At 39.5% G+C, this 22,973-nt stretch overlaps 1 protein-coding gene across 3 annotated transcripts in view; it reads right to left on the bottom strand.

Annotated features, from left to right (window-relative positions):
• tasp1 (taspase, threonine aspartase, 1) overlaps nt 1-22,672 on the bottom strand; it is a 145,175-nt gene extending 122,503 nt beyond the window's left edge. For 2 of the 3 annotated variants that reach the window (XR_007933617.1, XM_028820567.2), the window contains exons 1-5: nt 22,466-22,672; nt 11,871-12,086; nt 5,807-5,874; nt 2,728-2,796; nt 2,343-2,463 (exon numbers count right to left, since the gene is read on the bottom strand). Coding sequence is in view for 2 of the 3 variants with exons in the window: in XM_028820567.2 (XP_028676400.1) it covers nt 2,343-2,463; nt 2,728-2,796; nt 5,807-5,874; nt 11,871-12,012 (400 nt within the window). In the remaining variant the exon portion in view is untranslated. Of the gene's footprint in view, nt 1-2,342; nt 2,464-2,727; nt 2,797-5,806; nt 5,875-11,870; nt 12,087-22,461 lie in introns of all 3 variants that reach the window. The other variant, XM_028820566.2, reaches the window with a different exon arrangement.
• Nucleotides 22,673-22,973: the final 301 nt, after the last annotated feature.

Genomic DNA, 22,973 nt, shown 5'->3' on the forward strand with positions numbered 1-22,973 from the left:
GTTTTTAGGTCAGTAGAGAGTTCTTTAGAGGTTGCCATGTTGTCACTCTCTAAGAAAGAATCAAGGACAAGCATAACTAGCAATTACCTATGTTAAATAACCCTTTTCATGTTTGGTTGCATCTGTCTTTGTAGTTTAAGGTCTAATGAGCTAATCAAAGCAATTTTGTGCTGCAACCCGTCAGCATTGACTACAAGTTTTCAAATTAATGCAATTAAAAGGGTGCTCAAACTTTTGCACATCCCATTTTTTAAATTTTATTTTATTTCATAAAACTCAATAATGCTACATTGAGAATTTCAGTCTGATAAACATCCCCTTGTTAACATTTCTCTAGTAAAAAAAATGGCATATTGCTGTAATCTTCTCTCATGGAGACAGAGCAAATTATCATGCAACCTCAGAAGGGTGCCCAAACTTTTACACAGCACTGTAAGTAAGCTGATATATACCAGTTTCTATATTTTGATATCAATTCACAAATTGTAAAACTGGGTTTGATAAATTTTAAATTTTAATGAAGCAAGAATTTATATTTTAAGAATTTGAAAATCTCTGTGATCTCACCGTACTATTTGTTTTCCCTGAGATACATTTTTTCATTTTGCATTTTGAAAGCTGAAAAGTTTGACTTTCATTTATGTGTTTAATTAAAATCTTTTGAGTAAAATGTTATTTTTTTTTATTCTTAAGTTCATTACACCACCATTTTTGAATTTCAGTGGGTAGCTAAATGGTTGCTAGGTTGTATTAAATGAGTGTTAGTGACCATGTCACAGGAGGCACCACGATTCACATCATGAAGACCTGCTTATAAATTACTGAACATCGCCATCAGTACTTTGTCCAAGAATATGGATTTGTACTGAAAATAAAATATGAAAAGACCAGCTAATTAAATAATGAGATCACTGACTGTGAAACTGGTTAGAACAAAAACCTGTAGCAACAGTGGGCATTCAAAAATGAACTAGAGAAAAACGTATTAAACTGGGTCCCATTAGTAAAATGAATGTGGAAACTGTAGCACGGAACTATGCTATCAAGTGGCTTTCACCATTGGTGATTCAAAATATCATATACACTACAGTGCCACTGATATATATAAAACATGTTTTCTTTTGAATGTTTCCATATATTGTTTGTATTTTTGACAATGTCTTTTTAATAAAAAGAAAAAATTAATTAATTCAGTGCCCAATTTGCAACGATTTCTGCTTTTGATAAGACTAAAAAAAATGTATTCTACATATTTCGTATATTTCCAGCATTTGTTTCTAAAATTCTCCCTGAATTTCAATGAGTGGAAAGAAAAAGTGCCCTCTAAAAAGCAAAATTATTTCTTTTTCTGCAATAAAACAACAATGTGGGATAGTGGTTCACATGCACCCCTCCCATCATTTCACTAACATGTACAAAGGATAGACTTATCTGTCAGGAGTGGTCATAAAGGTTAAAATAACCACTTGTAAGGTCAATTTCAGGCACTGAACTAAACTACTGAAGTTGCAGAGAATGTCTGCCTGTTTTAAGAGTAATAGTTAATGAAAATGTCAATATGCAAGTTTTTGAATTTTCAAAAAGTTTTCCAGCACCTTCTACAAAAAATATCGCAATTAGGCATTAAACTTTCCCAACAGATTTCCTTGAACAATAGATGTATCAGATTTCAACAAAACTGATCCCCTGGGATCTGACATGTTTAAGAGGACACATAAAAAAAAAAAAAAAAAAAAAAGATATGAGACGACAGTACATGCATTCTGAATTATAAACAAATGCACTTAAAAAAGAGAATATACAGTACGTACATTGAAAACACTGATACGTTACTAATGAATTTTATTAGATTAGATGCAGTTTAATTACAATTATGCTTGTTTCACTATGGTGGCACAGTAAGCAAAGAGAGCTACTGATATTTAAATGCTTATTTTTTCTTTGATTTTTGTCTCTAACATATTTTTACCAATGTTTTTCTTAATAGATCAGGCTCAAGATTTCTGATCATCCCTCATAAAAATTTTCCTCACCTTTATTTAAAAATTTAGATAATATTTATCAATATTATTCATGAAAACTGTCATAAATGTTCCAACAGGCAAAACTAAAAAGTCACATACAGCAATACTTAGAGCAGGCACTATTAAAAAAAGAGACATGACAAACTGTGTGTCTTACATTATTTTCACCAAAATATTAAAATACAATGGAGAATCTGCAATTGTTTTCAATGAATTATTGCCACAAACGTATGACATTTTTTAAGACTGTAGATGATGGAATTGTGGAAACATTTACCCTCCCATTAATAATGAAAATGTTAATCTTAATTTGCATACCACTAAGTGCCCCAATTGCACCAAAATGTAAGGACTTCCCATCCATGATGCTTGCATCACACTCAATGTCCCCTGACAGGTTCAAATTGGAACCAGTCCCAGCATTGGTAAAAGTAGAATCCTGCAAATTAAAAAATATTTTTTCACATTTATTTTTTGGTAACATACTAGTTTTTGTTTTTATACTCTAACAATTTAAAAAGGAAAAAAACTTTCATTTAAAAGTAACAAACTGATCTAAGCAAATTGACAGATATAATGTAGTAAATCTTTTAATTATTTCACTAGAAAACATTATCAGAAATTAAGTTACTGAGGAACAACCCATGTTAAACAGTAAGAGAAAAACTGAATATATACATACAGTAAGATTAATATCAATTACCTCCAAAACGATCAAAGCTGCTGTTACTGCATCAACTGCAAGTGCGCCAGACTTAAGCTTTTCAACTGCCTGAAAAGAGCAATTGACATTTTAACACACATTATTCAACAAGAAATAAAAATCAAAGGCTGATTACTAACTTCCAGGCCTCTACTTCATAGTATCCAAAGAACTATATTACATGATTCAATATGAACAATTACGGCTGGCATGAAGGTGAGGGACATAGCAGACAGTCAAAAATCAAGACAACTGAAATGCAAAGTTCCCTCCCATCATAGCAAACACAGTTGTGTGTGCAGTCTAGTAGGACAGAGACCAAGTATAGATCTCATCTATGATGGTTACAGGAGTACCAAGAATAGGTGAGTGGCCAGCAATGCAATGAACAACACTATGCATCCTTTGTTCTTCAAATGCAGAAAAGAAATGCAAAGTCTTCAGAACACCAACTAGACTTGTTGTTCACAATACTTGTAGTTAAAAGTTGCACTCCTGATCTTGAAAATTAGACCCTGAAGAATTTCTCCTGCCCAGGCTACCTTGAAAGAGATCAGCATGAATCCAGGCTGATTAAAACATTTATGCAAGGTGGAAGTAATTATTACAACTCTTTGGTATTGAAGATCAAAATGTAAATATTAAACTTGTCTACTGTTGCACAGATTTTACTCTTGTGCAAAAAAGCATGCAACTATTTTTCATCATAGATGACACAGCAACTGCAGCAGGTCTCAAACCCTCTGCACCAATAGAATCTTTGTGATACATTCATGCCATCAATAAGATGTATCAAGCTGAAGAAAAAGTGCAAATTTTAGTTGACCAGGGTACCTCAAAGATACTTTTCACATCTGCCAGTCAAAAGAAAAAAAGACAGTTGAACCTTCAAGCCACCTTATCCTTACTAGTGGATAAGAACTCTACAAGATGGCTTAAAATGTTGTCTACACACCTCTTAGTGCTACAATTAAGGGCTTACTAAAACACGATCACTGAAGTCCGTACATTAGCCGTTATATCCACGGCCAGCTCTTTAAGACATTCATGTCCACTGGCTTCCCTGTCACACTAATCTGGCGAAATAATAATTTTTAACAATTTTGCATACTTTAAACACTTCTTCTTTTAGAAATAAGTCAACATTAATGCCAAAAACATATATGGAGTATAGGAACCTAATCAAGGACTTTGTTAAATGGTGCGACTCAAACCACCTACACCTGAACACCAGCAAAACCAAGGAGCTGGTAGTGGATTTTAGGAGGCCCAGGCCCCTCCCGGACCCCGTGATCATCAGAGGTGACTGTGTGCAGAAGGTGCAGACCTATAAATACCTGGGAGTGCAGCTGGATGATAAATTGGACTGGAATGCCAATACTGATGCTCTGTGCAAGAGAGGACAGAACCGACTATACTTCCTTAGAAGGCTGGCGTTCTTCAACATCTGCAATAAGATGCTGCAGATGTTCTATCAGACGGTTGTGGCGAGTGCCCTCTTCTATGCAGTGGTGTGCTGGGGAGACAGCATAAAGAAGAAGGATGCCTCATGCGTGGACAAACTGGTGAGGAAGGCAGGCTCTATTGTAGGCATGGAGCTGGACAGTTTGACATCTGTGGCAGAGCGACGGGCACTGAGCAGGCTCCTGTCAATCATGGAGTATCCACTGCATCCACTGAACAGTATCATCACTGGACAGAGGAGCAGCTTCAGCGACAGACTGCTGTCAATGTCCTGCTCCACTGACAGACTGAGGAGATCGTTCCTCCCTCACACTATGCGACTCTTCAATTCCACCCAGGGGGTAAACATTAACATTATACAAAGTTATTGTATGTTTTACCTGCATTTTTATGACTCTTTAATTTTTTTTCTATCAGTATGCTGCTGCTGGAGTATGTGAATTTCCCCTTGGGATTAATAAAGTATATATCTATCTATCTATCTATCTATCTAAAAACCTCAAAATCAAGCACTGTGAAATTTTAAGGCTAGGTAACATGGCTTTGAAGAGTCATTCTCTCCTAGCCAAAATGTACTACGTCCAGCCCTCAACACATGCCAGAGTCATGAGGTGTGTTGAAGAATTCCACTGTAGAAGAACATCAATCAAAGATTTCCCAAAGTCTGGCTGGCCTTTGACACAGACAACAGAAGAAAATGTTACCACTGTGAAGCAAATTATAATGGTTCAGTTGAATCCATTTTCAATAAAAAAAAATAACCATGATCCAGAATAATGACTTTGGGAATGGAGCATCAGAGTATTCAATGTTCCAAGGTGAATCCTGGGCTAAAGAATTTGAAGTGGGAGAAATTTAAGAAGTGTTTCATAACTGAGGATGAACCTTATGATTTTATGATGATGATTCGATTATATGCCAAAAAAAGGCCCACATAACCAGTGAAAATTATGCTGATTTCATTTGATATTTGCTACAGTCAGTCAGGGATAATTGTCAAGAAAAGTTTCACAACAGTGCCCCCACTCACTCTTAACAGGCTGAAAAAGCTGCTATGTAACACTGTGGTTACAAAGAGATTTCACATCCCCTATTGAGTGAATTCAGGCTTCCTTTCCAGATACAAAAGAACTTCTACACATCCACCATCAAAAGTATTCTGCCAGGAAAGATTACCACCTGATTTGGAAACAGCTTGCAGCACAACTGCAAGACTCTGCAGAGAGTCACATTTTTCATATTTATTGCACATGGCCATTTCCTTTGCTCTTCAAATCATACTAGTGCACAAGTAGTGCTTTTACTAATATGTACAGTGCACAATACTATGCGCAACAATAACTATTCTCTCAATCACTTCCTTAAAAGTGAGCACTACAAGAGAGAGCAGAAATAAATGTAAGCTGATATATCAACAATGAAGTACTGTACATAACAAAACTAGCTGAAATTTGTGTCTTAAGCCACCTATCCACTTTCATTATCTGATGAACCTTGTGTAATGATATTGAAATTAAAAGCCCAATCACAAAACAAGAGTTAGTATTTCTTTTAATGGTATTTTTAAATTATTTCTAACCTAAGAAACAGAGACAAATGAATTTGTTTCAATTACCTTTTGACATGCCCTCTTACAAGCATGCTTATATTCTTTTGCTTTGGACTCTGAGTGATAGCCAGCACCTACATCAAAAGATAAGAAATAAAAGTTGTAACTCTTCAGCTCTCTGAGAAAGAAGTAAATACAGGATTTGTTAATACATTTCTTTGATGCTACATTTTAAATGGCTTATTACGCATGATGCTAAAAATAATTTAGATTGTTAAAAATACAGACAAAGTAAAACTATAAAGGGAAGAGTAAAGCTAAACTGTTAATTTTAAGTACACAGTAGATAAAAAGAACTGCTGCATGACCTACTACAGAGATGTAATGTCATTATATTTTTCCATTATGTTGTCCAATCAGCAGAGTTCTACAGCCAAGAGGCTGCTTGCCAGTTAAAGTGCGTGCATACTTGAGATATGAGTGTCAATTCCACATGTGTACAAGCATTTAAAATGTGTGCCACATTACAATTAACCATTGGCATGTATACCTGCATGCTGTTTTTCAATGTTTTAAATTTTTGTTTCTCATAGTTGCAGAGAACAAATTTAGTGGCAAAAGCAGTGCTTGAAGTGGGCCGGCACTCATGTGTGGGACAGATAAAATCTTACTAGAACTTAGCACGGAAACTGGCCATTTGAGCAAAAGTTTCATGACATAGATATTTGTTTGATCAGGAAGGAAACTACTTGATAAAAAATGGTCCTTCTCTTACTCTGGAACGATTCCTCATAGGAGAGGCGCCAAGCTGAAATGGAGAGATTCACAAGTGCCTAGTTAAATGCTGAAAAACTGGAGATTACACCACTAAACTAAAGGGTTTCCCAAGTAAAATTCTGAACTTTGAAGAGAGAATCATTGAGTTTTGTTTGTTAAGAAATATTCAGAGTATGTAGTTAGGATATAGCAGGTTGGATAATGGATGGATGGATATGAACCTTTTAGAGACAGGAATTCAGAACTCAAAATGATGCACTAACTCTGTTGAGGGAAGAAAGGCAATACCAGAAACATTTGTTAGGGTCAAGTGCATTTCTGCAGATGACATCACTACAGTGGTTTAAAAAGCTAAATAAGCTTCAGCGCTACAGAGGTGGAGAAGATTAAGTTGCAAATGCTAAAGGAACTGGATACTCAGAGTGGTGTACTGATTAACAGCCTTTTTCAATGCTGCGTGGAAGGAATGGTTTAAACCACTGTTGAGTCATTGGAGATCAATAAGAAGAGGAGAAGAGGGAGGGCAGAGCAAAGGATCAAATGGTGGAAGTTGAAAAACGAAGACTGCAAGGTTGAGTTTAGGAAGGAAGTGAGACAGGCACTGGGTGGCAGTGAAGAATTACCAGACAGTTGGTAAACTACAGCAGATGTAGTAAGAGTGACAGCAAGAAGGGTGCTTGGTGTGACATCTGCACAGAGGAAGAAGGAAAAGAAAACCTGGTGGTGGAATGGGGAAGTACAGGAGAGTATACAGAGGAAAAGGATGGCGAAGAAGAAGTGGGATAGTCAGACAGATGCAGAAAGTAGACAAGAGTACAAGGAGATAAGGCGCAAGGTGAAGAGAGAGGTGGCAAAGGCTAAAGGAAAGGCGTATACTGAGTCGTATGAGAGGCTGGACACTAAGGAGGGAGAAAAGGACCTGTACCAATTGGCTAGACAGAGGGACCGAGCTGAGAAACTTGTGCAGCAGGTTAGAGTGATGAAGGATAAATAAGGAAACATACTCACAAGCGAGGAGAGTGTGTTGAGCAGATGAAAAGAGCATTTTGAGAGGCTGATGAATGAAGAGAACGGGAGAGAAAGAAGGTTGGATTATGTGGAGATTATAAATCAGGAAGCGCAACGGATTAGCAAGGAGAAAGTAAGGACAGCTATGAAGAGGATGAAGAATGGAAAAGCCGTTGTTCCAGATGATATACCTGAGGAGGCATGGAGGTGTATAGGAGAGATGGCAGTGGAGTTTTTAACCAGATTGTTTAATGGAATCTTGGAAAGTGAGAGGATGCCTGAGGAGTGAAGAAGAAGTGTACTGGTGCCGATATTTAAGAATAAGGGGGATGTGCAGGACTGTAGTAACTACAGGGGGATAAAATTGATGAGCCACAGCATGAAGTTATGGGAAAGAGTAGTGGAAGCTCAGTTAAGAAGTGAGGTGATGATTAGTGAGCAGCAGTATGGTTTCATGCCAGGAAAGAGCACCACAGATGCAATGTTTGCTCTGAGAGTGTTGATGGAGAAGTTTAGAGAAGGCCAGAAGGAGTTGCATTTCGTCTTTGTGGACCTGGAGAAAGCATATGATAGGGTACCTTGAGAGGAGCTGCGGTATTGTATGAGGAAGTCGGGAGAGGCAGAGAAGTATGTAAGGGTGGTACAGGATATGTACGAGGTAAGTGTGACAGTGGTGAAAACTGCAGTAGGAGTGACAGATGCATTCAACGTGAAGGTGGGATTATATCACGGTGCAGGTTGAGGAGACCCTGGAGAGTTGGAGGTTTGCTCTAGAGAGGAGAGGAATAAAGGTCAGTAAGAACAAGACAGAATACATGTGTGGGAATGAGAGGGAAATCAGAGGAATGGTGAGGATGCTGAGAGTAGAGTTGACAAAGGTGGATGAGTTTAAATACTTGGGATCATTACTTCAGAGTAATGGGGATTGTGGAAGAGAGGTGAAAAAGAGAGTACAGGCAGGGTGGAATGGGGTGGAGAACAGTGTTAGGAGTGATTTGTGACAGACGGGTATCAGCAATAGTGAAAGGGAAGGTCTACAGAACAGTAGTGAGACCAGCTATGTTATATGGGTTGGAGACAGTGGCACTGACCAGAAAGCAGGAGACAGAGCTGGAGGTAATAATAATAATAATAATAATTCATTACATTTATATAGCGCTTTTCTCAGTACTCAAAGCGCTATCCACACAGGGAGGAACCGGGAAGTGAACCCACAATCTTCCACAGTTTCCTTACTGCAAAGCAGCAGCACTACCACTGCGCCACCTGTTAGGACCTGACTCTAACTCTAACTCTGTTAGGTAGCAGAGTTAAAGATGCTAAGATTTGCACTGGGTGTGACAAGGATGTACAGGATTAGAACTTAGTACATTAGAGGGTCAGCTCAGGTTGGACGGTTGGGAGACAAAGTCAGAGAGGCGAGATTGCTTTGGTTTGGCCATGTGCAGATGAGAGATGCTTGGTATATTGGGAAAATGATGTTAAGGATAGAGCTGCCAGGAAAAAGAGGAAGGCCTAAAAGGAGGTTTATGGATGTAGTGAGAGAGGACATGCAGGTAGTGAGTGTAACAGAGAAAGATCTAGAGGACAGAAAGATATAGAAAAAGATGATCCACTGTGGCAACCCCCTAACAGGAGCAGCCGGAAGAAGAAGAGAATGAGATGATTTGTTCCATTTATCAACCCTGGTTATACACCTCCAGACTATAACAGAGTCTCTGTGGTATAGCGTTTCTGTGGCTCAAAAAGAGTGACCATTTTAATAAATAATGAACGTGTTTGCACTGGAGATTGGGAGCAGGTGCACGTGGTCTGCCAAAGACACCCTGTCTCTGGGTTGGTGTGAGGTGGTCAGCAGTCTTTGCGTTGCCTTGCATGCACATGTGGGCAGTCCTATTGCCTTATAATCAGCCCAGGGAAGCAATCAAGCGATCGCACCTGCAACAGCCCCCCAGCCTATAAAGGGGAGTGCAAAATAAGGGGAAAAAAAAAGATACAAGAAAAGAGAAATGGAACAAAAAAGAGTGGAGTTTAAAGTACAGAGAATGTTTTGAAAACATACATTTTAAAAGTACGACCTGGGTCTCATCAATCCATAACATATTTTCCCAGTTTTTAGAGACTGAATTTATCTTCTAAATTTTTTACATGCTTGGATGTTCCTTTTTGTAAGAAATGGCCTCTGCCTTCTTATTCCATAGCTAATGTTTGTGAGTGGTGGCTCTGAGGCTAGGGATCTGCACTGGCAATCGGAAGGTTGTCGGTTCGAATCCTGCAAATGCCAAAAGAGACTCTGCTCTGTTGAGCCCTTGAGCAAGGGCCTTAACCTGCAATTGCTGAGCACTCTGAGTAGTGAGAAAAGCGCTATACAAATGCAAAGAATTACTAGTGTTTGTGAAAAAAAAACTTATGTAAGCAATGGCTAGTGATCACCATAAATTTCTTGAGTCTTTAAGAGTGTCATTGAGAATCTAGTATCTACACTAATGAGATTCCCTGTCCCATGAATTAATTTTGGATAGCTGTCAAGATGGTTCGGTATTTTTTCCACTTACTGGTAAGAATATCACCATGTTTTAAAATATTCTATACAGTGCCTACCAAATTGTTATATATCCTGCTCTTAAAACTGTTGATGTTTTGTGAACTTGATAATGGTGTAAAAGAAGAACTATTCTTGTAACATTAAAAAAAGTGTACCAAACAAATACAACTCATTCCTTTTCTATGCTAAAACAGCTACTCATATTACTTGGCTTCTGAAGAACCCTTGTCTGTTAATTCTTTTATGTTTTCTTAACAGTTACCAGACTATTTTGATAATTAGCTTAAGTAAAAATGTAAAAAGCTCTGCGAGACAAAGTCAAGAGTTTTAGGCAGTCTGCTGCTGGGAGATGTTACTTAGTTGTGCAGGTTTTTGCTAATAAGAGATAAGAACTGATTTTAACGTAGCCTTTAATGAAAAACTGCTACCAGAATACAAGTATCATTTCATAAACATATTTCTAAGCTATGCAATGATAATGTGCTTTTGACTCCTGCTTCTGATGTCAGAGATGATTCACAAAACAGGACTTTTATTTCAGGAGCCCTGGATAAAAGGACCATACCTAAGCATAACTGTGAGACAAATGAGTTGATTAAAAAGGGAAAAAGGAGGAGGTAGGAAAACCAAGAACTCTGCGATACTACAAAAACTTCTCAAGCAACTACAAGAGAAACGCTTTCTGGACACCATCTGCTGATCTTCATTTACTTACAGAATTACAAAACAATCCAAGTCATACTCCGCTTGTTTTTTGTTTATAGCAGTAGCCATTTTAATAATGTATTAAGAGTAAAACTAATTAAGCCAGCCTCCCTGCCTGTATGTTACTCTCAGCTAGATCATTTAGGGTGTAGGAGGACACTCCCAAGAAAGCAGGCTTCAATGACTAGTATTTACGTGAAATTTGAAGAAGCAATGCTAATCAAAGGTAGGAAACCATAACCCTGGGTGCAGCTGCATTGTAGCTATGACCTGTACATCCCCAAAGGTTGCTAAGTGTAAGAAAAGGCAAACTAAAGCAGTGACAGAGGTTAGCTGTGCATTTGAAGAGATTTGTGCTTCAAGGAGAGGTGTCCCCAAAAGCCTTTCCATGTTAAAACAGATTGTTTTTTGGTTCCATAGTACAGAGAAAGCTTTCCGAAAATCCCACAGAAACAGGTGACTTTATTTAGGGTTGACCACAATCAGTCCAAATGATGTTAACTGGAAGCAAATGGAAACTGCATAATGACTGTACATAAATTAAAATATGATTGGTTGAATCTACACACATACCCTTATCAACGTGGCAAAGACTAAGCACACTGCAACCAAAGACATTGAAAGTTCTTTTAGTTTTAATCATTCTGCCTGGAAAGTTACAGAAATTGTTTGTGCAGCTGACCCATGGATCCACTGCCCTGGGTTGAAATCACACTCCAAACTGCTGTGTGGAGATCACACGTTTCTCTCCAAGTTAAAGATATATTTTCGATTAACTGTTGACTCCAAGCATGGGTTTCTGTGTGATCAGAACCTGAAATGGACCGTGTCCCCTATGTACCTTGCACCCAATGCTATCAGAAAAGGCTTCAGCCCCACCCCAGTATCCATCGGTTTTTCAATTAAATATTGTTGGTTTCTGTGATCTTAGCGAAAAGAAAAAAAGCCTGAAATGATTTGGCTTAATTTCAAATATTACATAAACAAAAGTTAAACCAATTAGGGTGTGTAGCTTTTTGATATCCACTTTATGCTTCATATGCCCACTCAAAGTCAGAGGTGGGTTTTATGCATACTTTAAAGTAGTAAACATACCTGCGTGCACCAACACAAAACCCATGGCCTTCCCATTTTTGGCTTCATCACTATTTCTTGTTTCTTTGGCATGAGCATTAACAGCAACACAACGGATGGATGGAAACTCCTGCACATCAGGTGCATCAGTACTTTTCTCCATGACCAGAAGAGAATCTCAGCATCATGACATGTTCAATAGAGGGTACTCTAAATTTAATATATAACTGCTTTACCCTGTGAAACACAGAAAGTAAAAGAGAGACACTTTTGAAGCATTATGAAAACAGGTTTAGAATTTCTTAGCAAAGAGTATAACAAAAGTCCAAACATTAAGCCTTCAGATCTCAGATTTTTACGATTACGATAAATATTTAACAAATAAAGATAATTTTTTCATGAGAAAGCTAGGGTGCAATTGTTATCTAAAACATCACACTGTCTTTGCTGTTTCACATAAACATTTAAGTCAGGTTTAAAAGCAGTAACACAGTAAGTGATATTATGCAGTGTAGCTACTGTTCTTTGTTAAACTGTCAACATATTTTAAAACAAATATTTCATTCTATGCTTAAATATCATCTACTGTAAACTTTATATAACTTGTAAAACATGATAATATTGTCAGGTTTTGCACAGCAGGCAAGAGGAAGCATGGACAAAGCTCACTGTCTGAGTGACATAAGGTAGGAATCAGTCATTCAGACAACTTTCAGGACTGACAGAGTGAAACACGCTGGCAACAGCATAAGAGGTCTTAAGTATGCCAGTGTGAAAATACAGGAGCCACTATGAGGCAGCATGTCATCGGTGTGTGTGTGTGTGTGCGCATGCGCATTGAGCAGCTTATAAATGCCAACATGCGGTGGGCACCAGTATATGAGGGACAGCCAACCTGGAAAAAAGAATTCAGTGCTCTCTGGCATATTATAGAGTAGGCATTCAAGCAGTTGTCAGGGCCACCTGAAACTTATCAAAGCTGGGGCCAGAGGTGGAGAGGGAGACCAATGATGGAACACTGATGACAATACCTCCAGGAAACTAGAAGGTACATGGGCACAGTCCTGTGAATCTTTCCCCTTAGTAGAACTGGAAGGTTCAGAGGTGCAGGGAAAACTGAAGCCATTAAAAGAAGTTCAAACTCATGTCCTTGGGAAAAAGTCAAACTCCACTCCCAACTCCAGAGATGACCCTATGATCGGATTTAAAGCCACCTCAACGGCAAGATAAAAGACTTGTTAATTTAAGCCCAGATGAGCAGCACATTGATTGTTTTGCCTTTTCTGAATTATTCACCACTTCCCGTGTGTTCTGGTAATAAAGGTTCCATTTTTAGCTTACAGTATTTCTGCATCCTTTGTGTTGTTTTGGCTTTAAAGCAGAGGTTCCCAAACTCAGTCCTAGGGACCCTCTGTGGTTGCAGGATTTTGTTTCAACCAGATTCACAATACATGTTAATAATTGATCTAATTTAATTCAGCTGGTCATTTTTCACTTCTCTTATTCTACATTCAGAAAAGCGCAATAGTATGACTTCTACATTTACCATATATTCAGAAGTTTCTTTTCCCCAATATATTTAAATGCTTAACTCATCTTTTTATTATTTTGACCTTTTTCTGTGTAGATTGTTTCTTTCGTTGTATCCTAATAATGACAATTAAAAAGAAGCAGAGTAGACACATAGGAAAACAACACTGAATAATGAAAGGCTGCATCTACTTTAGCATCAGACCCACTAATCTTATATATAAACATCTACGCATGGGAGTGTGTGTGTCTGTCCAGCCTGGAAGTGAGAGGTGGAGTCGGGGTAAAGGCTCCACCTCCGAGGAAACAGAAAACTCGCTTAGCCGCTAATAACACAAGCAAGGCCAGCATTTCAGCAAAATGAAACCTCAGAAGAAAGACAAAGTTGCTTAGCCACTAACATCGGCAAAACGGTATCCCTTTTACTCCCACCGCTAATGCACAAGCGATGCGAGCACATCGACAAAACAATTACTCCTAGGAGAGAGATGCCCAGAGTAGTTCCTTTCAATTACTGACGCCGATTTTTACAGCACATGCTTACTCAGCTAGTTAGTAAATAATGGCTTAAATAACCAGAAAACCTGGAAAAGAACAATGAAAATCAGGATAAAAATATTGTAAAATAGTAAAAAATACACTCCCCATAGAACTGCTTAGCACATTTTAATAAAAATTTACCAAACTTCCATCCATCCATCCTCCAACCCGCCATATCCCAACTATAGGGTCACGGGGGTCTGCTGGAGCCAATCCCAGCCAACACAGGGTGCAAGGCAGGAAACAAACCCCGGGCAGGGTGCCAGCCCACCACAGGGCACACATACACACACACACCAAGCACACACTAGGGACAATTCAGAATTGCCAATGCACCTAACCTGCATGTCTTTGGACTGTGGGAGGAAACCAGAGTACCTGGATGACACCCACACAGACACTGGGAGAACATATATACTCCATGCAGGGAGGACCCGGGAAGCAAACCCAGGTCTCCTAACTGCGTTGCAGCAGTGCTGCCACTGCGCTGCTCTTTGCCAAACTTAATTTAGCAATTTTTACATTGACTCCAAAACACAGAAACTGGGTAATAACTGGTCACTTCATTAGGCTAGCAGTCCAATTAAAAACAGAAGTTGGCTGAAACAAAAACCTGCACCCACAGTGGGTCCCCAGGACCAAGACTGAGAACCACTGCTTCAGAGGTTTGCAACATATGTGTCACAATACCAAAATTTCCAAGTTAGATACAATGCTTAGAACAGTACTGAAATTTGATACCATTGTCAAAACCTAATGCAGCATATTATGTGACTCAATAAAAAATCTATTTAAATAAATTTCAATTCTATATGGAATAAAATCTTTACATTGTTAAAAAAAAATACCAGAAACTGCACTCATTAAATGCAAATGCTTCAGGTAAGAGTGGACCACCTCTACATCTATTCCTTGAATAGTGACTGGGCCTGGAAACTCTTTGGTGAGGTGTAAGTCAATAACTGGTTCCTTGGTTTTGCTGATGTTAAGTTGCAGACAATTCTTTCTGCACCAAGCATGAAGTTCTTCCCCTGACTCCTCTGTCTCATCCTCTTATCGATACATCCCATAAGTACAGCACCATCTGAGAATTTCTGCCAGTGACATGACCTGCTGTTATTCGTATAGTCTGAGATGTACAGAATGAACAGAAATCTTTACTGCATTCACCCTTTTCTAAAATCTTCTTGCAGGCCAGATATGAGGGTGGGTAGGAACTGTACTTTCAAAATCAGGCAGAAGGAAGAAACCAACTCTGAACAGAGTAAGATTTCATCACATGCAATGCTCAATCATATGGCCAAACTAAATCAATTTGTATTTAACTATAAACTAACCAGTAACGGCGTACTGCACGATTATGTGCAGTGAATACACTTGACTTATAGTTTTCATACTCTTTCTCTCTACAGCTAGCATTCATTTGCTCAAAGGTTGATGTGCTTTCTACTTCATGAGCAGCTCTTGTTTTCTCCACCCTAGAGGCCCACTTCGTCTCTTCTTCCGTCGGCATCTTTTCGCGTTAAAACTGATTAAGACAGTTTTTGTGTTGCAATTACTTAGTACGTTTTTCTTAATTTTTCACTTATGCTGACACTTAAGTCTTTTCATCTTAAATCATTCTTGAGGCAGATTGAAGAGGTAGTGGAAGTGACCGCGAAGGTGGTAGGGAATGAGAATGGTGCCCTTACGCATGCGCCGTACGGCTGTCCTGGTGGCCGCTGCCAAGAGTTGATTCTACAATAAAATAAAATAAAAAGACAAATAACCTTGGAGGTCAATCATCACCCCGAAAGCAGATAGTAGACATCACGTAGTATATGTGTACCAAATTTCAGGTCAATAGGTGAAACGGTTTGTAAGCTACTAGTGATTTAAAATTCTGGACAGGCAAACGAACAGCCACGGTAGTGTAAGATTACATTTTTAAAGGATACATTATGCAGCATTTAAGCACAAGTTCAAAAAGAGATAATGTAATGTATATTTCTGTAACCAACCCAGTACATTTTTTCATGAATTATTGTTGCAGAAATGAGTCAAACGTTGATGAGTAAAATATTTTTCTGAAAAACTGTTGTGTAGCTGCCTACATTTTTTATACAGAAAATATTTCAATTTAAAGGCTAATCACATTATCAACACAAAAACATCCCAGTTTGAACAGTTGTAGTTTAATGGGTCTTTTGTTTACACAATTAAAAGAACATACAGTGCGGATCCTGCACACTTTATTGTGATGTAGACTTTTTTTTAGTATTTTAAACTAATACATGCCATTATTGCCCATCAAACTACACTCACTAAACCATAATGACAAAATGAAAATATTTTCAGAAAGATTCACAAATTTTCCTGAAAAATCAAACCTGAAGTCTCTCATTCAAAAGTTTTCAGACCCTTAATTAAGTACTTTGCAGAGGTTCCTTTGGCAGCAATTACTGTTGAGTCTTCTTGGCCAAGTCTCTACAAGCTTTGCAAATCTGGATTTGTTACTTTATTCCTTACTTCCTAGCAGATCCTCTCAAGCTCCACTAGATTGGATGAGAAGTGTAAGTAAACTGGCATTTTCTGGTCCCTCCACACCTGTTCTATGGGGTTTAAATCTGGGCTTTGGCTGAGCCATTCAAGGACAAAAAAAAACTTGTACCAAAGACATGTCAGCGTTGTCTTGACTGTATGCTTCGGGTCATTGTCGTTCTGAAAGGTGAAACGTCGACCCAGTCAAAGGTGGTGTGCACTTGTGAGAAGTCTTTCTTCAGGGACCTGTGTGTAACTGGCTGCATTCAATCCCTCCCTCAATTCTGATTAGTCTCACTGTCCCTGGGACTGAGAAGCAACCCATTGCATTAAGCTGCCACAACCATGCTCCATCATACAGATGGAATAAAGTAAGTGATAAGCAACAGAGTTCTGTGCAAACAGGTCAATTTCTGTATCAGACCACAGAATATTTCCCTAATGCCGTCAGACAGAATGCTTTCAATGCCATTTAGCAACATCCAAGCACTTTGTCAGATGCCTTTAACTCAAGTGTGATTTTTACTTGATTGATAGGAGTGCTGAGAGGCAGTCGCCCTTCCAAAAGGTTCTCCTATCTCAGTGGAGGACTTCTGAAGCTCTTTCAGAGTGACCACTTGGTGATTGGTCATTTTCCTGACCAAGCCCCTTCTTGCCCATTTACTCAATTTAGCCAGATGGGTAACTCTTACAAGAGTCCTGGTGGTACAAACTTCTTCCATTTCACAGTTATTGTGGTGCTCCTGGGAACACTCAAAGCTTTAGCAATGGTTTTATACCCTTGCCCTCATCTATGCCTCACCACAATTTGATCAAGGAGGTCTGCAGAGAGTTCTTTGGACTTCAGGACTTAGTTTTTGTTCTGACATACAGTGTAAATTGTGACACCTTATATACACAGGTACATGTGTGCCTTTCTAAACGATGCCCATTCAATTACATTTACCACAGATGGATTCCAATCATGTTCTAGTTGCATCTTTGGGCAAAATAAAGCAACCAGGCTGCACCTGACCACAATCTGGAGTGCCACAACAAAAGGTCTGAATATTTATAAAACCCTGGCAAAAATTATTGGAATCACCACACTTAAGAGGATATTCACACAGTTTTCTTTACTCTATTTGCAATCAGACCAATCACAGACATAACCCAAAACAATATTTGATTAATAGCTGAACAATCTGGCTTCATGAATCATACCTCAAAAAATAAAATTATTTTAATTAATGGAATATTTTTCCAAACCAAGTAGAGAAAAATATAATGGAATCACTCAATGTTGTGAAAAAATTAAGGAAACCACCTCACAATTTGCATTTCTAAAACAATCACCAGCACAAGTCTAAATTAGTCTGCAGTTAAAAGTGAGTGCTTATAGACTAGCATTAATCGGCAAAATTTGCTGCAGCGGTTAGACTATGTTCACCAGAACCTTTGTTTGCCAAACATTTTCCAGGAAATTCGCCTGGATATTCGGACCCTTTGCTGTATTAAAACAATTTAACCCTCTCAAGTGGATCTATCATTCTGGGTTCAAATTCTGCACCCAGTTGTTGCTTGTGCAGAGCTTGCACATTCTCATAACATCTTTGTGGTATTCCTTATAAATACTCTCAATTTCATCCCACATGACACAGATGTATGTACTGTACATTTGTGATTCTAAATTGGCCAAAGACAGTGGAGTACTTAGCCCCATCATTTCACAGCAAGTCAAGTTTACTGTCCTGTGTACATAGTGCAATTAAATTTGTTACTTGTTTATCTCCTCAGAGCAGATGACAAAAATGCAATACAAAAAATAAATACAGAAAAATGATACATATCGCGGCACGGTGGCGCAGTGGGTAGCCCTGCTGCCTCGCAGTTGGGAGACCTGGGGACCTGGGTTCGATTCCCGGGTCCTCCCTGCGTGGAGTTTGCATGTTCTCCCCGTGTCTGCGTGGGTTTCCTCCGGGCGCTCCGGTTTCCTCCCACAGTCCAAAGACATGCAGGTTAGGTGGATTGGCGATTCTAAATTGGCCCTAGTGTGTGCTTGGTGTGTGGGTGTGTTTGTGTGTGTCCTGCGGTGGACTGGCACCCTGCCCGGGATTGGTTCCCTGCCTTGTGCCCTGTGTTGGCTGGGATTGGCTCCAGCAGACCCCCGTGACCCTGTGTTCGGATTTAGCGGGTTGGATAATGGATGGATGGATGATACATATCATGCAAAACATTCACAATAACATACAACTGTATATAGTGTTCTTGCTGCCATATCCCCAAAGACAGGCAGGTTTGGTTAACAGGCATTTGAAAACCACAGCTACCCACAGCTGTTTCCTATCTAAAAATGCTGCTAGAATAAGATCCTGTCGCCACAATCCAAACCGGACTGAACTGGATTAAGCTGGTTTGAGATGTATGCCTCACCACAATTTGATCATGGAGGTCTGCAGAGTGTTCCTTGGACATCAGGACTTAGTTTTTGTTCTGACATACAGTGTCATTTATGACACCTTATATACATAGGTGCACGTGTGCTTTTCTAAATGATGCCCATTAAATTTGCCACAGGTGGATTCCAATCAAGTTCTAGTCACATCTCAAGGTGAAATAAAGCAACCAGGATGAACCTGACCACAATTTGGAGCAACACAGAAAAAATCATGGTATCTCAGCATTTAAGAGGACAAGATCCTGTCCCCACAATCCTGAAATGGATTAAACTGCTTTCAGAATGTTGACTCAACAGATCTAGTATGAGTTAGTATGTTTAAATAGTTGCTGCAATGGTGCCTCATTCACAGTTGGCTCTAGCCTTGTACCTTATGCTGCTGGGACAGACTCCAGCCCCCTGCAGCTCTGATGTGTTATGTCACATGCCTGCAATGATGGCTTTATACGTGGAATTGCACCCTTTAAGAATATGCAAAAATGTGAACTTCTGCATGTCCTGAGAGCATACAGAAATAACCTGCATCACAAAGACAGTAATTTGAGAATGACAGCCTTTAAATTTTATACCCTTGGTGTGTTGAGCAGATGGAAAGAATACTTCGAGAGGCTGATGAATGAAGAGAACAAGAGAGAGGGAAGGTTGGATGATGTGGAGATAGTGAATCAGGAAGCGCAACGGATTAGCAAGGAGGAAGTAAAGACAGCTATGAAGAGGATGAAAAATTTAAAAGCCATTGGTCCAGATGACATACCTGTGGAAGCATGGAGGTGTTTAGGGAAGATGGCAGTGCAGTTTTTAACCAGATTGTTTAATGGAATCTTGGAAAGTGAGAGGATGCCTGAGGAGTGAAGAAGAAGTGTACTGGTGCCGATATTTAAGAATATGGGGGATGTGCCGGACTGCAGTAACTACAGGGGAATAAAATTGATGAGCCACAGCATGAAGTTATGGGAAAGAGTAGTGGAAGTTCGGTTAAGAAGTGAGGTGATGATTAGTGAGCAGCAGTATGGTTTCATGCCAGGAAAGAGCACCACAGATGCAATGTTTGCTGTGAGGATGTTGATGGAGAAGTTTAGAGAAGGCCAGAAGGAGTTACATTGCGTCTTTGTGGACCTGGAGAAAGCAAATGACAGGGTGCCTCGAGAGGAGCTGTGGTATTGTATGAGGAAGTCGGGAGTGGCAGAGAAGTGCGTAAAAGTGGCATGAGATATGTACAAGGGAAGTGTGACAGTGGTGAGGTCTGCGGTAGGAGTGACGGATGTATTCAAGGTGGAGGTGAGATTACATCAGAGATCGGCTCTGAGCCCTTTCTTATTTGCAATGGTGATGGACAGGTTGACAGACGAGATTAGACAGGAGTCCCCGTGGACTGTGATGTTTGCTGATGACATTGTGATCTGTAGTGATAGTAGGGAGCAGGTTGAGGAGACCCTGGAGAGGTGGAGATATGCTCTAGAGAGGAGAGGAATGATGGTCAGTAGGAACAAGACAGAATACATGTGTGTAAATGAGAGGAGGTCAGTGGAATGGTGAGGATGCAGGGAGTAGAGTTGACGAAGGTGGATGAGTTTAAATACTTGGGATCAACAGTACAGAGTAATGGGGATTGTGGAAGAGAAGTGAAAAAGAGAGTGCAGGCAGGGTGGAATTGATGGAGAAGAGTTTCAGGAGTAATTTGTGACAGACGGGTATCAGCAAGAGTGAAACGGAAGGTCTACAGGTCTACAGCTATGTTATATGGGTTGGAGACGGTGGCACTGACCAGAAAGCAGGAGACAGAGCTGGAGATAGCAGAGTTAAAGATGTTAAGATTTGCACTGGGCGTGACGAGGATGGATAGGATTAGAAATGAGGACATTAGAGGGTCAGCTCAAGTTGGATGGTTAGGAGACAAAGTCAGAAAGGTGAGATTGCATTATGTGCAAAGGAGAGATGATGAGTATATTGGGAGAAAGATGCTAAGGATAGAGCTGTCAGGGAAGAGGAAAAGAGGAAGGCCTAAGAGAAGGTTTATAGATGTAGTGAGAGAGGACATGCAGGTGATGGGGGTAACAGAACAAGATGCAGAGGACAGAAAGATATGGAAGAAGATGATCCACTGTGGCAACCCCTAATGGGAGCAGCCGAAAGAAGAACAACAACAACAAGGAGCTGTGTGTTAGCTGAACAAGGTGTAGTTCTCAGTCATTCGTTCATTATAATAAAATGTCTGAAAAATCTTCTAGAAACAAACCTATCAGCCAACATAATGTGGTGTTAGAGAACAGTATCTAGATGCATTTAATGTATCTTTTGCCTGTTACAAAAGTTCTCTTTCAAGCAAGCTGACATTGGAATAAAAGCCTCGAAAATTATCTCCCCTTCAACTTCTACTTGCCACATACTGTATAACAATTTACATCTTCTTCTAATCCAAAGTAAATATCACAGACGCTTACGCTTACCAAAACAGCGCTGACCACAGAGGCTTGAGCCAACCACAACAACACTGACCACAAGGCATAAACCAGCCCTTGATGGCACACAAATCCATCAGACAGCATACTCAAATACTCACCCACATCTGGACAATTTACCAAAACGTGGATATCTATAGCATATGACAGAAAAAACAAAACATTGGATCAGGGGTACCAACAGATATGGGCAGAATATGCAAACAGCACACAAAACAGGGACGAGTCTACTTCCAAACCAAGTTCCCTAGACTTGTAAAGCAGCACTGTCTAATATTCCATAAAGCCTGCACTGGGACTCATATTTAATGTGCTCACAAGTTAATAGCATTAGAACTCATATATTGTTCATAACAGAAACAAAAGTTGTAAAAATTAATGTATTTACAAGTTAGCAGAATATTATGTAGTCTTTTCTGGGTCTCACACTCTCTTAAACCACTAAAATTTTATGCATACAACAAATATTCTTTTATTTGAAATCTAACAACGAAGCACACCACAAGAATTTCACTGTACTCTGCAGATGTGACAATCCTGATCCTGTACATTTTTAAAAGTTTTTACAATATGCAGCATGCCAAACCTTTTCTGAAAGCCACTTAGTGACCATCCACAGCTGTTTAACAACGTGCACACGGAAAAGGGACAGGCAATAAAATGCGAAATCAGGGCAGCCCACAAAATTGCATTTTTTTACTAATTTAATCACTAATTTTAAATAATAATATATATAACAATTATATACTATATAACTGCAAATACTACTAACAACAGAAATCAGGTTACGAGGGCAGTCCACTAAGCGAGCACCTGGCAGTGTCTACAACGGGTAAAGGTAAGGTAAACATTAAGTGTTATATATGAGGGGAGGTATGTTTTGGTCATTTTTGGTTAACGTCTGTATATATTAGGTATGGGCATCACTGTTAATCCTTTGGTAACAAAAACACACCGTAGACTTAATAATCTTCGTTTTACTTGGGAAACGGGTCAGATATTAAAACGACATCTTCATGCACTTCTATTTTTAATGCACTGTAACTACATCTTCCATCAACTTCACGAAAATCATCGCCTGCCTTGTAGCGAGCGAGTATCGAGACGGACAGACAGATAGACTTACTCACTCGAGGTGCAAACGTCATGTGCGACGAACAATTCCTTTGCTTTAAAAAACTCAGTCGAAAACCACACTTGGTTACTGGCCTTCTCTCTATCATTACTATGCCCTGTACTGTCAGTGGAAATTTCAAATCACCGGCCGTATTACTAAACCCGCTTGTCACTCCGAAACCCGCTGCGTAATTCCCATCACTTCCGGGTTCATCGTTTATGGCGCCGGCGGGCAATAAAAGGCGGCGCGCAAAAATTACGTCATTGCGGCCGTGCACGCGCACTTTATTTGAAGTGTCTGGTTGTCAAATGAATGGATCAAGCACGCCGACACCACATAGAAGTTGGAAAAGATGAAGAAGGAGGATTTCAAATGAATTTTATGTAGGATAACCGGATGCAGTGGCGTAGCGTAGTGGGGGCGGCAGGGGCGGCCCTTTTAGGGGTCGGCAAAATTTCACAATAAATAATAATAATCCATCAATTTTCCAACCCGCTGAATCCAAACAGGGTCACGGGGGT

Source organism: Erpetoichthys calabaricus, chromosome 15 (genome assembly GCF_900747795.2).
Source record: "Erpetoichthys calabaricus chromosome 15, fErpCal1.3, whole genome shotgun sequence".
NCBI lineage: Eukaryota > Metazoa > Chordata > Cladistia > Polypteriformes > Polypteridae > Erpetoichthys > Erpetoichthys calabaricus.